Source organism: Spodoptera frugiperda, chromosome 11 (assembly GCF_023101765.2).
Source record: "Spodoptera frugiperda isolate SF20-4 chromosome 11, AGI-APGP_CSIRO_Sfru_2.0, whole genome shotgun sequence".
Lineage (NCBI taxonomy): Eukaryota > Metazoa > Arthropoda > Insecta > Lepidoptera > Noctuidae > Spodoptera > Spodoptera frugiperda.
The window spans coordinates 1,520,443-1,534,421 of record NC_064222.1 but is presented as its reverse complement, the minus strand read 5'-3'; the positions used below and the strand labels follow the sequence as shown (position 1 = coordinate 1,534,421).

Sequence of the window (13,979 nt, the reverse complement as noted above, 5' to 3'; positions counted from 1 at the left end):
GTCTTCATGCATGACGCGATCTCCAAAATTTTAAATTGATTCTTATTTCTTTATTTACCATGAAATTTGTAAATAATTGCTGAAAAATTGAACAGTTTGAACAATGTTTTTACTCAAAACTTTATTCTAACGCAATGGCTCAATAAAATATGAATTTCAAAAGAAAATTATCAATTGTCATGCTTAAAATCCAAACAATCTCAATTTGCTGTTTGGAACGCACAACCAGAAAATTAAATGGAAATTAAATTTTTAAACTGGTAATACTAAATTAAAAAAATAATTTAAAATATATTGCCATAAAACACGAATCCTTCTGTTTTATTTATTTTTCATTTTTGCGCGAAATATTTTTGATTTAAAAATTGTTTTGTTTTTTGTTATTTTATTCAGCGGTTATATGTCATAAATACTTTCTAATGATTGATTTGCATCAAATTTTAAAAAGCTTATAATTATTTTTATTTTAATATCTTAAAGTAGAAATTCTTGTCAAATATTATGGCAGCCCGCGCTGATATTTCCAACATTCCAAGTTCCCAAGTCCCAACAGCGTTTAATGGAGTGCACTCGCGCATTTCGCGTTGTTTAAGTTGTTTTTGAACTTTTTTCAATTTAATGTAGCGTTGCATTGTGTTTAACCTAAGAAAAACATTATAAGTGATATTATTTTTTAAGTTTTTAGTGAGTTTTTTACATTGAGGTAAGTTTTAAACCCTTGCAAAATTTCACCACAATTTCTTGCTAAAAAGTTTGTTATTCGCAGTTTTTATGAACGGGGGTTGGTATTACGTTTGATAATGTTATCTAATTTTGAAAAGACGTAACAAAGTCTTCAGACATCGATACGATACCTTAATTTGTATTTTTGTATGATTTTCAAAGTTTTATATTATAAAGTATTCGGCGTATCTAAAGTTATACGGAAACTACCACATCTAGGATTGGAAAAGGAAACTCATTTTGTTCCAAACATTTTCAAGTTTGCTAAAACTCAATTCTAATACAAAACAAGCCCAATTTAAGTGCTTAATAACTCTTTAAAAGTTAGAAACAACTTGTATAGGTTACAATACATACAAGTAAACTTTCCTATTTATTGGCAAAGTTTGACTACCTAACATATCATTCAACAAGTTATTCACCATAATAAAGACATTTAAACAAGTCAATTTAATTGAAAACTACTTAATATTAACAAACTTCTACATTAAAAAAGTTTTGGCAAGACTTTTTTGACATTGGAAGTCTGTTATCAGACTACCAATGATCATCTATGTTGGTAGCTAGGCTTACTGTGTTATAGTTAATAGTTTTGCTATTTCTCAGACTTGTAGTATGATGTCAGAATATTATTTTATTATCTAACTATATTTTTATATGGTAGTATTCTTGTATATTACTGTTTAAATGAATATCTAATGTGATCTATACTGACTGTGATTGGCAAAACCAATGAGGTAATCTTTTCAATGTTAATATGTGTGTTGTTCTTTAATTTCTTTTATTCTCTGCTTTTTATCTGCCATCGGCCATTCGAGACAGGTTCAGATGGTTTGTGGAGAGTAATAGGCATTTGTGGAGCCATTAAATACATCTCCTGCTTTGACAACTGTCTCAGTGTCTTTCATCCAGTTACAATATCTACCAACGATTCCGCCATGTTTGTATAAAAGTAATGTGTAGAAGGAACCAATACCATCCTTACTGTGTTTAACAAAAGTACCTCTTTGGTCTATAATGAAATTAAATTAATGTTTAGACTTTCGTTAGGTATTTGATGAAGCAAAATATTTCATAAAGAATTGTTTTATGGTATAAGGGGTAAGGAGCCATACATTAATTACGTCACACGTTAAGGGGAGGAAGGGGTAGAGGGGTTGTGACGTCACACTTCAGTTATTATAATCTAACTGTTATCTTATGTTAATTTTACTAGAAAATATTTTTAATTGAAATAAAACTAATTTCGGAACTGCTGTAACAATAAAATGTGACGTCACACTAGGGAGAAGGTGGTCTCAGAAATGTGACCAATTGTGACGACGACGAGGGGGGGGGGGGGTCAAAAATCATGAAATTTGTGTGACGTAATTTATGGATGGGCTCTAAACTAGCAGATGATTCACCTGATAGTAATCAATCACTAAATGTGGACAACCGAAATACCAGAGGTGTAACAAGGGTGTTACTGGCCTAACAATTTAAGGGTTGTTAGGGAATTAGGGATTGGGAAGGGGGTAATTGGGCCTCCAGTAATTACATAATTAATCCAGTATCTTGATATTTTAATATAATATTATCTAGTCTAGCAACAACAATGAAATTTTGTATCTGATTAAATTGATTTTTAAAGAAATGGCACTTCAACTGAATACATAAGGGCTCTATTTACCTGATGGTCATAAGATAAGAGCTTGTATTACATGAATATGATGTCAATACTAATAATAGCCACCATTCAGTTGTAGGTATACAAATATCAATAATTATTGAACCTTTTATGAATGATATCAACTATTTTATAGTGGATTTCTACATTCTACTTTATTGGAACATAAGGTTTCTTGCATGTAAGTCTCGTTTCATTAGGAATTTTTCAAACATGCTTTTTGCACTAGATAATATCATTTTATTGTTGTTCAGTGATATAGTGATGCCATTCCCTGTATAGATCATAAAGGAATTTATAAAATCAAATGGTTCCAAAGGACAGAATCTCAAGTCTGTTCAATGGAATCATTTGGTTGCAAGGAAAGATTTTACTGACTACACTGTACAGTGAAATCTTCCCTTTTTGCCACAGTTATTAGTTCATACATACATAATCTCACGCCTATCTCCCATAGGAGTAGGCAGAGACTATAGAACGCAGATTGCTATGATTCTTACATACCTCTTTTGTCTCATCAACAGTCGTCAGTCAACATTTATTACTATTCAAATGATAAAACCTATGGAATGGAAATACGAACCTACTAGGTAGTCTTAGTTACTTTATTGGAAATCCCAAAAGATTATTGCATCATTAGTGAATTAGGTATGTTATAAAGTAAGGTTTCGTTTTGTTTCTTGACAATTAAAAAAAACTAAAATGAATTAATAATTCATTAGAATAGAAGACTGTAGAGAATGTGATGACGTAATAATATCTGATTGGCAAATGGAGGAAAAAGATGTACTTATGGCAAATTAATAAGATACATTTGACCTCTTTTAAAAAATATTTTTTTTTGCAAAATGAGTAGTGTAACTACTTAGGCTTTTTTTATTTTTATCTTTAGCATAATTGTTGTAATTATGGTGTGTTATGAAGGATGAATAAGTTTTCATATTTTGATATTGGAAAACTGTCCCGCAACCCATATTTTATGTCACTGGTATATTTATTTATTTATTATATTTTATTTAGATAAAAAGAGAAAGTTTTTTAATGTATTTATGTTTGTTCCAGATATAATCATGGAGCATCATGATATGCCATATGAAGAACTGGCATCGGATTTCCAAATCTTCACTGATCCGGATTTGATGCTGTAAGTATTTTTAATTAATAAAAATTGCACCATATCTTCCTAGAAGACAGTCAGAAATGCACACTATTCATGTATTATGTGCCCTATAGCCATATGGAATAGAAGCCAATTTCATTTGCATTAACTGGAAGATATTGCAGATGTTTTGATGCTACTTAAATTAAAAAAAAAACACTTAGCTGAACACTTTTTTTGATGACGGGGGTAAACCTTTATAAGACGCCTAGCTGTTTGGAGATAAAAGACTAGGAAGTTTGGGAGAGAGCCATCCTCAAAACATCTAAGGTGCACCAAGCCTTCTTAGTAGACCTGCTCCGGAGCCACTCACAAAACATCCTTAGGGAGACGTGCGATGTTTTTTTTTTTGTATTAAACACGCCTATAATCGAGCAGACCTATTACCTGATATTATTGATGGTAAGCAATCGCCGCCGCCCATGGACACTTGAAACACCAGAGCCAGAGGCGTTACAAGTGCGTTGCCGGCTTTTTGGGAATTAGGAATTTAAGGGTTGTTGTTCGGGAATCGGAAGGGGGGGAAATTGGGCCTCCCGTATTGGGAAGGGGGGAATTGGGCATCCGGTATTAGGAAGGGGGGAATTGGGCCTCCGATTTTCTTCATTACAGCCCAATACACCTTGACTCTACAACCAAGCTCATGACACAATCAGCCATAATAGCAATACTAACTACCTGACAAGTGTAGCTAAAAAAAAAATATTCTTACTTTCAGGAATATGGAAAATATAGAGACATCTAATATCGACTTGAGTGATATCGTTCACCAGGCGGGCTACCCGCAGTCACCAGGTTCGGAGACCATGGATATTGCATCCGCATCAATTGTCGAATTCCCTGTAAGTCATTTTATTACATTATTTTTTTTATGCCACGTGGCCTACCTGGTGGTAAGTGGTGACCGTGGCCTATGAACGCTTGCAACACTTGGGGCGTTACATGCGCTTTGCCGACCCTTATGCCTTATTCGCACTACGCTAGTATTTTAGTCAAGTAGCGAGTATTTAGTAGCTGTCTCTGGCTTCGATTTTAGGACAGAAGCGAGATAGAACTACTAAATACTCGATACTCGACTAAAATACTAGCGTAGTGCGAATAAGGCATTAAGAAACCTATTTACTTCCTTGAAGTACCCTATATTGTATTACTAATATTTTCTGTTATTATTCAATGTTATGTAGAACAGCAAACAGCTGATGAAGAGCCCTGCCCCATGCCCAGTTGTGGACGGAAACAGGCCTAAGACGATGTTAGAGTTAAAGGACAGAGATTATGATATTCTTGTCCTTAAAAAATTAATAGGCATTATGTGGACACAACCAGAACTTCTGTGAATGACCGTTTCATTTTGACTGTACGGTTGATGCGATGGCTGGGCAACCAGCTGCTACACAACGTGTAGCGGGTTCGATTCCCGCACGGAGCAACTCTTTATGTGATCTACAAATTGTTGTTTTCTATCTGGGTGTGATGTGTATGTGAACTTGTTTGTTTGTAAACGAACTAACGACACAGTAGAAAATCCTAGTGTGGGGAAAGGTTACAAAAAAAAATTTTTTTTTTTGATTAATCAATTTTAATTTATGCTGTGACAGTCGGTTCACCTCGTGAGAAGATAGATTATGAATGTACAAACACAATAAAAGTTATATTTCTCCCCATTTACAGGACGTATGTGTGTAAAGTGTATGTGTCAGTGTTCATGTATGGTTTACTTTTGTCCAGTTCTCGCCGCAAGGCCGACCACCGCACTTTCCCTTCGCCGGGAATCTCAACTTCACACTGGAAGTCAACAGCAAGGATGTCCATAAGAAAACCTTCTTGGTAAGTTATGATTTTTTTTATGGCATAATCTGGTAAACGAGCAGACGGATCGCCTGATGGTAAGCATTCGCCACCGCCCATGGACACTTGAAACACCAGAGGCGTTGCAAGTGCGTTGCCGGCCTTTTGGGGGTTAGGAATTTGAGGGTTGTTGGGGAATCGGGGATCGGGAAGATTGGAAAGGGGGGTAATTGAGCCCATTATACATATGATATACAGTGACATAGTACTTTTTAAAAATGAGTATTTAACATGATGTACCTGTTTATTAACATACTATTCATGCTTTTACGTTTTATCTTTTTATATGCCTCTTTCATCGCGCCAGTCTCTCATTGTGGTAGGCAGACACACCCAGTTACAGTTAAACGTGGTTCCTCTCGCCTCACCTATCGCGGGAGAAGCCATTGGATGATTTTCACCCGTTTGGGGTGAAAATCCTCTTTCACTTCATCTACATTCATTAAACTAGTTCTGCATATTACAGTCCACGGTTCGAAATTTTTATAAATAACAGTTTGTTATCATACTTATCTAATCTGGTCTGATAGGGTGTTACCGAGGTTACGACCTCAGGTCGTCTAGATTACATATTGGGTTTTTCAATTGGAAAATTCTAAGTTCTCAGACTGTCCTCATTTTACTTTCGATTAGTAACTGTTAGTCTATCGACTCATGTTTACCAGACATTGGAGTTCGACGAACAAAATGTTTGAAAATTCTCATCTAGAAGTTAATAAAAATTTTAATTGTTTTGCCTGGTCTTAGGTAAATTCAAGAATTGTTTAAATTTCTAACCGACTTCTAGAAAAGGACGGTGGTTCCCAGTTTTATGTATGTATGTTTGTGCGTGATTATATCGCATTTGGCTAAACCGATTTTGATGCGGCTTTCAGCATATTATTTTTCAGACTTACATAGCTGGTGTAAAGTGCGTGTAGGTAACTTTGTCATCAGTTATGTCGTGTAATGTAATCTGTGGACAACTAACTGCTCGGGGAAACACATTACACGGGCCAGATAACAATTTATCAGAGATAAAATAATTGCTGTGTTTATTTATTTTATTCATACCTCCGTCTAATTATTCCAAATGTTTTCATCGTTTCTTTATTGTTATCTTTCAAAATGCGTTATGTCCGATAAAGACACGTGTCTCTTTAGGGCCTCTGCTAATGACGTGGTGAGAATACGCTACATAAGGTCTTGTAATCTTGTTGCAAAAATATCAACTAAGGATATAAAATTTCTGTGATTTTGGTTTTTTTTTTAATGGTTAAACCGGTAAACGACCAGTCGGATCACCTGTTGGTAAGCAATCGCCGCCGCCCATGAACAATTGAAACACTAGAGGCGGTACAAGTGCGTTGCTGGCCTTTTGGAGATTAGGAATTTAAGGGTTTTTGGGGAATCGGGGATTGGGAAGAGGGTAATTGCGCCTCCGGTGACGTCACTCACACAACGCGAGCATTATGCGCCTCGTCTAAGCCAGGAGGAGTTATAGGATGATTATCACCCCTCAAAAAAAAAACACTTAGAATTATATTAGGGATTTGTGTGATTTTCAAATTGTTCAGGGTTTGGGAACAATACATAAACAACAAACGTATATAATATAAATTCATATTATTATAAATACTCTCACAAACAACGATCGCTCTTTTTCTAAGAATTTATTTTTTGTCCCCAGTACTCCCACCGTCTCAACCGTATCTACGTAGACAGAAAGTGTAACTTCAGCATCCAGTTCAACTGGGACTACATTATTGCCCCGCAAATGTTCGTGAGGGCCACCGTTGTGTTCTCCGACGAGACACAGGCGGAGAAACGAGTCGAGAGGTGTGTTCAACACTACCATGAGAGTTCTACAGCCGGTGAGTACAACAATTTTTGTGGTTACGTGATTTTTTTTTATTAAAATACCTTATTTATGGTTAACATTTTAGAATAAAGGTCGTTGATAACTGATTTGTATACTTACGAGTTTTCGTGTAACAAAACTGAATCGAGACCGCGTTTGGCGCTCTGATTGGTTGGTTCATTCGGACCGGCAAATCAGAGCGCCGAACGCGCTTTCGATTCGTTAATTAAACGTAAAGCAAACTCGTATTAGTGTACTGATGATTTACGACCGAAATTAATAACCAATCACAATTCGAAATCTGTGAATTAAAATCTATTTTTTTATATATTTCGGGTTTCTGTCAAACCCAAGATCGATTTTGGATTAGGATTGATTTTATTAATTTCCGCTGTTAGAGCCTTACACTATGTATTTTCGATTTTCAATTATACAACAAAAAATCCTTTTAGGTATGCAAGCGGAGATAGCGAAGAATGTCCTCCATTCGTCCCGAGAAATCGGCACCCAGGGTGTGTACTACTGCGGGAACGTGGACATGGCGGACTCGTGGTACTCGGTGCTGGTGCAGTTCGACAGGACCGGGCCGGAGCCCTGCACGCACGCCTACCAGTTCTCCTGCAAGAACTCCTGCACCACCGGCATCAACAGGCGAGCCATTGCCATCATCTTCACCTTGGAAGATAAGACGTATGTGTTTCTTTCAACTCTACAGTTCTTTAGTTTTTATTTTTGCTCATACTCATAAGATAACACGAGTGTTACAGATAATGGTAAATAATTTAATATACTTTGGACCAATTTCAAACTCAAAGCATTTCAATTAATTCTTAATTAGGCACTTTTGAAACGTCAATTTGAATTGTCCATCTGTCATCGAAGCTAGGTGCTCGTTTCAAAGCATATCTTGTATGGAGAAGAAAGAGCAAGAAACTCCAACAGACCTTAATGTATACTAGCGCTACAGAAATCTTATATTTTGCATAATTATAATATATAATCGAAATTTCATTAAAACTGTGCAGCAGTTAGTGTTTAGACACATTACTGTACATCCAACGAAGACAGCCGCGTCTATCAAAGTAATATTAATTTTAGCGCCATATGAGATATGAAAGATTCACATCACATCCAATTCCCAAATTTTCTCCAGTGGAAAAGTCTACGGTCGTCAGAAGGTGGGTGCCAGGGTGTGTGCCTGTCCTCGCCGAGACATGGTGAAGGACGAGACGGCCGAGGGCGTCTACAAGACCGGCAAGAAGCGCATCCCGTCCAACCAGATCGACCCGCCCAAGACCAAGAAGATCAAGGTCGAGAACAACCTGATGGAGTTCGACGATAAAGTCTACAAGCTGCCTCCGGTAAGTTGTTTGTAATAAGTTTATAGTAATTACGTCATTAATTACGTCACACGTTAAGGGGGGAAGGGGGTCGACGAAGTGTGACTTTATGTGACAAGGGGGCGGGAGGGGTCTAAAATTTTGTGACGTCACATTTCAATTATTATAATCTAACTGTTAAAACACGAACTTGAAACTATTATCTAAAAACTCAAAAAAATCTAGATGTAAAATTATAAAATGTGACGTCACACTAGGGTCTCACAAATGTGACCAACTGTGACAAGGACGGGGGAGGGGGTCAAAAATCATGAAATTCATGTGACGTAATTTATGGATGGCCCCTAATACTGAAATTACAGTAGTACAAATAATAATATTTACAACTACAACTAAAATATATTATAAATTGGGCTAATTTATAATATATTCAGGTCAAGATAAATATTTGACCTTGACATAATTTGCGTAGAGCTGAAAATTGCCATAGACGTTAAAAGTTGGGGAAAAACGTGTTTTTGACGCGGGAAAAATGGGATCGATGGGGATTTTCTACATTTTATTTATAATGATTTACTTAACGTTTACACCAATATTCAGCTCTATGCGAATTATGTCTAGATTGCGATTTAATTTCGTCTATTTTTACTGGGCTGAAATAAGAATAAATATTAAAAATAACTAAAATAAAGCATCAAAAAATTTCTTATCGTTGTCGTGAGGTACGACGCCCAAAACCTATCCTTTTAAAGTGGCCAACCCACTTGTCAAGAAATTTAAAATCCCTCTCGTTAAGGGCTTTTGATGATGATGGTTTTCCGAATTGCAGTTGGAAATCGTCGGGTCCCGAGCTGCACTATGCGGCCTCAAAACTATGCTGGAAATGATGGAGCTCGCAGTCGAATGCCGGAAGAAGAACGAGCCAGACGTCACAGCGCAATACGCACAACGCATTGTCAACCTTAAAAACGCCATACAGAAGATCGAAAATCTAAAAACACCGCCGCCGCCGCCGTTGTCACAGTAATTTGTACCTTATAACCAGTAAGTTGTTCTTATTTAGTGATCTAAGTTAGATTGTATTATTATTATGTTTGTATTTTCGATTCCAAGTGTTTTTGACATTTCATTTTAAATGTAATCATGATGTTTCTCAAGTACAGTTAGGCTACGTTAATTGGTGCCAGTCGCATTTTGATAATATTTACAATGCATTTGAAATAGATACTATTGTTGTAGTTCTGTCGTTTCTTGGTTCGGAATAATATTGTGAGTTTTCTTGTCGCTATTAATATAAATAAGAAAACATATGGTCCATTGACCAATAAAATATTTACCAAAGGCAAGTCAGTCCGCTCTTAATATCAATTGAAAACTCACAGCAAAATTATAATAACTGAGTTTTTTAATACTGGCACTTTGAAGTTACCTGAAAAAAATATACAACAGTTTGGTCCCACCCCTCTAGTGACGTATTTATAAGTGTTAGACAATACAACCATTGAGATTACTTACACAGTTCAGCTTAAATATACGGCCGAATACTCAAACTCCACTCAGTTCTATGCTATCTTTATTGTGTTAAAAGGCAACAACAATGTCATCATCACTATGTCTAGTGAAGTTTGAGTATTTGCCCGTTATTTTAATTCTCTCCAATTTAACAGATGTAGGAAGTTGAGATTACGCACAAACCATGAGTTTTAAAATATTGGGTACAGTCGCATGACAAAAGTGAATTATCTCTTTTAAATACTTATTTTTGCAAGTTTCTAATACATTTGATGTTAACATACTTGTGTCGCTGACTGTACCTCCGTTTGGCTGCCCACCGAAAAAAAAATCGTGACGTCATTTGATCACGATCAACCTTCTGGTTTGCTAGACATTTTTAATATTCTGCCATTATTGCCCATTGTGAGTTGAACTCGAAATGTGGTAGAAAATATCACCGAAACAATTTTAAGTACTTACTACTTACTTAGGAAGCTCTTTCATACATTTCATATTAACAATAGACCTAAAATAATTACTTTTATGTGAATTCCATTGACATACAAATACTCAAAAATAAGATAAAAATTGAAAAATGATTAAAATGTAATAAAAAAACAAAAATAGTACATTCATTGGCTATAAATAAGACTGATATAATATTGTATTTCAAATTGGTGGTGGACTTAATAGTATCGCAACAAAATTAATACAAATTTTAACGTTTTTAATTGTTTTTTAAGTCCGCGATATAAATGAATTCTGCAAAAACATCTGTCAATTTTAAAATTCAATTCTTTTTTTAAACATTGCACACTTATTTATGTCGCGGACTGTACTTTGTGTAATATTGTTAAATAAGTTTAAAAAAAAACGCTAAAATTAAAAAAAAATTGCTTATTATTAATTTTTCTACTTAATTTTGAAGTTCATGTTTGTTTTTAGATTATCATGTTAGTCACAGCTAGTGAGTAAGGTTTTTGTACCAATATGTGTCTTATTTTTATGTATTGTTGATACATTTTACATTGATACATAATTATTGATTATATTTTTCTATGAATGTTTATAAGTTGGGACAGTCTGGCCTATCTGAGTCATTGGGGGAGGCCTATGTTCAGCAGTGGACGTTTTGTAGCTGATATGATGATAATGATAAAGTTGGGTGAAAACCAAGGATTTGATTTTGTTGATCTGTTTTTCAAAATGGCTTCTTTACAATTCCAGTATCATGATTATTAAATATCCCAGTACATTATACAGTAAAATTATTGTCTTCCAGTGCCTTATTTGGAATAAAATGGACACTATTCTTAAAAATTACGTAATAAAAGTATTACCTATATATTCCATGTTATATTGTATTATGTGATTGTTAAAAAAATGCTTAAAATGTTAATGTTTTGGAATGGAACGTGATATTGCACTGGTGGTTGGAATCTGTGCAATTTTATAAAGGTGCTATACTTTTATAGCATATTAAACCTCCTTTTTTCCTAACCACAGCTAGGTTAGAAATATATTCCACTATGATACTCTGTGGTGACTTAAGTACAATACGTGTTGTACGATTAGGAAAGATTTTAATTATTTTAGTTAAGCAAATTATCATTAAGTTTTATAAAGTAATGTTTAAGTTTAATTCTTCATGAATATAATTTAAAATATATTATGGTTGTTTCGCCTAATACATTTTAAATTAGCGGCTTTAATACGATAATGAATTGAATACAAAGATTAATAAATGACTTTAGCTAAATATGTGTATTTTATTACGGTATACCACCCTACTGTAGAATGCAAATCTCGCAAGATTAGGGCTCAAGCTTGATCTCGCAAGATTATAAATTATTACATCGAGATTGCTTTCTCTACCCTACGGAATGGCGAACCATTGGGACGCGTACCAATGATGGCCTGAATGATTTGTACTAATTTGTAATGGCAAAAAGTTCTGCATTACAGGGGCACCATATATTGCTATTAGATTTTCGTAATGCGCACTATTTTTGAGAGCTTGTCTGATAAATGTTTTTTGCCTATGGCAAGCGAAAAGTACACTAGAGACTATGGAAAACTCACGGTTATATGCTTTAAAAAAAGTTGTGTCTTATTACTCTGGGATCTTGGACTATTAGTTGATCAATTCATTAACATCTCGCAGATTTATGAAGTATGAAACTTTACAAAGAATGTCAGGTTCCAAGGTAAAAACAAAATTAAAACAATGCTTCAGTTCCTTACTTTTTATTTATTGTAAGATTAAATATCCACTTGGCTTTGTCACATTTAAAAAGATGATATAATAGTAAAATACAAGATATTAGAGACATATCACAAAGAAGTTGAAGAAAATTAACATTTGATAACTTGTACTTGTTGATCTCTAGAGAATACAATAGCACATCACTAAATTCTACTACCTGTGCCTTTACTATTGCTTAATTTTACATTACTGAGTGCAAAATCTACATTACAATTCAATATCAGTTAAATATAGCAATAAAATAGTACCAATTATTATGATCAGATTGACAAATTAGTTGTAAAAAAGTTCAGTAACCATGTTCTTACAAAACTGTAAACAGCATAAGATTGCACAACAATATCCTATAATTACAATAACTTCAAATGTCCAGTCACTTTGTCAATGATATCTTTGGGGGCTGGTCCAACACCGAGGACTGTGATGGAGTTCGGAGCAATCTGTGTCCTGCCAGCGTCTCTAATCAAAGAAGTAATCAGTCCCATCTTTTTGGCATTGTCGCAAATCTGTTTTACTTCATCTAAGGAGTCAGTCTTAAGAGCTACTTTTGCTTGGCCGGTATGTTGCCATACTTTTAATCCTTCTGGATCTTTCTTTTGTGCTTTTTCAAAGGCACCAACGGCAGCGTGACTGCACTGAGCTGCAATCTTGCCTTTGCTCATGTTTAGATCTGTCCTTACAACTAGCACTAGTTTGTATTCTGAGTCTGATGCAAACTGTAACAAAAGATATTATTATTTGATAAAAATATTGTCTTGTTTATTCATAACAATGAGGTACATAAGGAGGATTTAATGCCATATGGCATTTTCTTCCAGGCAAATGGGTTAGGTAGAAAATCTGTGAAAATTGGCTTGTGTAAGATACAGTAACAGTAAAACAATATATACAACTTAAAGTTTTTCATGTGCTTTTACATTAAATAAATGAAAGAAAACCAGTTGTCTTGTAATGAGCTGATTGTTAATAAAATTCTTGATTGATAAAGTAAACATATTTATGCTGATGCAATACTTTTCTTCTTCAGGAAATAAAATAGCACGTGAAATAACACACCTCGTATACGTATGAAAATATTGTCTAAGTGCATGTATTACAAAATAAAAGTAAAATAAAAAATGAAAAATATCCCATGGTTTTGGAACAAACAAGAGGTTACCGTGATCTGAATAAATGCTTAGAATTTTAATATGTTAAAATAATAGTAAGAAATATCTCACCTTCCTTACAGCCTTTGTAGCTTCAGCAGCGGCTCCAAAATATCTTTTTAGGGCTAATAATGAAATGCCGATGCAGATGCCGCAACCCAACCCGGTAAGGAACGAAAAGTTTAACTCCATTTTCTGTTTGGACGAAATGATTACACCTTTAAAATAATGTACAGGTTGAGCCTGCTCAAGCTTATACTTTATACTGGTCAGTGGATTCACTTATATAGAATGTAAAATTCGAAATCACTGAATATACACGCACTGCCTTCAGCTGAGGACACGTTTGTTTGACAATCATTTGACAATGACCAATGACTGACTGAGAATGTTATCTGTGGAAGTCGTCATGGTGTTTTTCGACAATGCGCGGTACGGCAAGAGAGAGACAAATGATACATTTTAGGTCGAGTAAGAAAGAGATATCTAGTC

The 13,979-nt window shown here is 34.9% G+C and overlaps 2 protein-coding genes across 2 annotated transcripts; one reads left to right on the top strand and one right to left on the bottom strand.

The window, feature by feature from the left end:
- The first annotated feature begins 520 nt into the window (after window positions 1–520).
- LOC118274507 (cellular tumor antigen p53-like) lies at window positions 521–11,832 on the top strand. Its single transcript, XM_035592010.2, has 8 exons — window positions 521–703; window positions 3,455–3,536; window positions 4,270–4,393; window positions 5,280–5,378; window positions 7,069–7,252; window positions 7,692–7,929; window positions 8,393–8,600; window positions 9,409–11,832. Exons 2-8 carry the CDS (start codon window positions 3,463–3,465, stop codon window positions 9,604–9,606), a joined length of 1,125 nt encoding a protein of 374 aa, XP_035447903.1. The 5' UTR covers window positions 521–703; window positions 3,455–3,462; the 3' UTR covers window positions 9,607–11,832.
- Window positions 11,833–12,304: 472 nt separating this feature from the next.
- LOC118274919 (peptidyl-tRNA hydrolase 2, mitochondrial) lies at window positions 12,305–13,869 on the bottom strand. Its single transcript, XM_035592705.2, has 2 exons — window positions 13,560–13,869; window positions 12,305–13,055 (listed from the first exon to the last, which is right to left on the bottom strand). The coding sequence occupies exons 1-2, from the start codon at window positions 13,677–13,679 to the stop codon at window positions 12,690–12,692; spliced, it is 486 nt and encodes a 161-aa protein (XP_035448598.1). The 5' UTR covers window positions 13,680–13,869; the 3' UTR covers window positions 12,305–12,689.
- Between the last annotated feature and the right edge of the window lie 110 nt (window positions 13,870–13,979).

Coding starts and splice junctions, on each gene's coding strand:
- LOC118274507 (XM_035592010.2), top strand. CDS start 3,463: ATGGAGCATCATGATATGCCATATGAAGAACTGGCATCGGATTTCCAA. Junction 3,537..4,269: donor ACTGATCCGGATTTGATGCT/GTAAGTATTTTT, acceptor TCTTACTTTCAG/GAATATGGAAAATATAGAGA. Junction 7,930..8,392: donor TTCACCTTGGAAGATAAGAC/GTATGTGTTTCT, acceptor AATTTTCTCCAG/TGGAAAAGTCTACGGTCGTC.
- LOC118274919 (XM_035592705.2), bottom strand. CDS start 13,679: ATGGAGTTAAACTTTTCGTTCCTTACCGGGTTGGGTTGCGGCATCTGC. Junction 13,056..13,559: donor CTACAAAGGCTGTAAGGAAG/GTGAGATATTTC, acceptor CTTTTGTTACAG/TTTGCATCAGACTCAGAATA.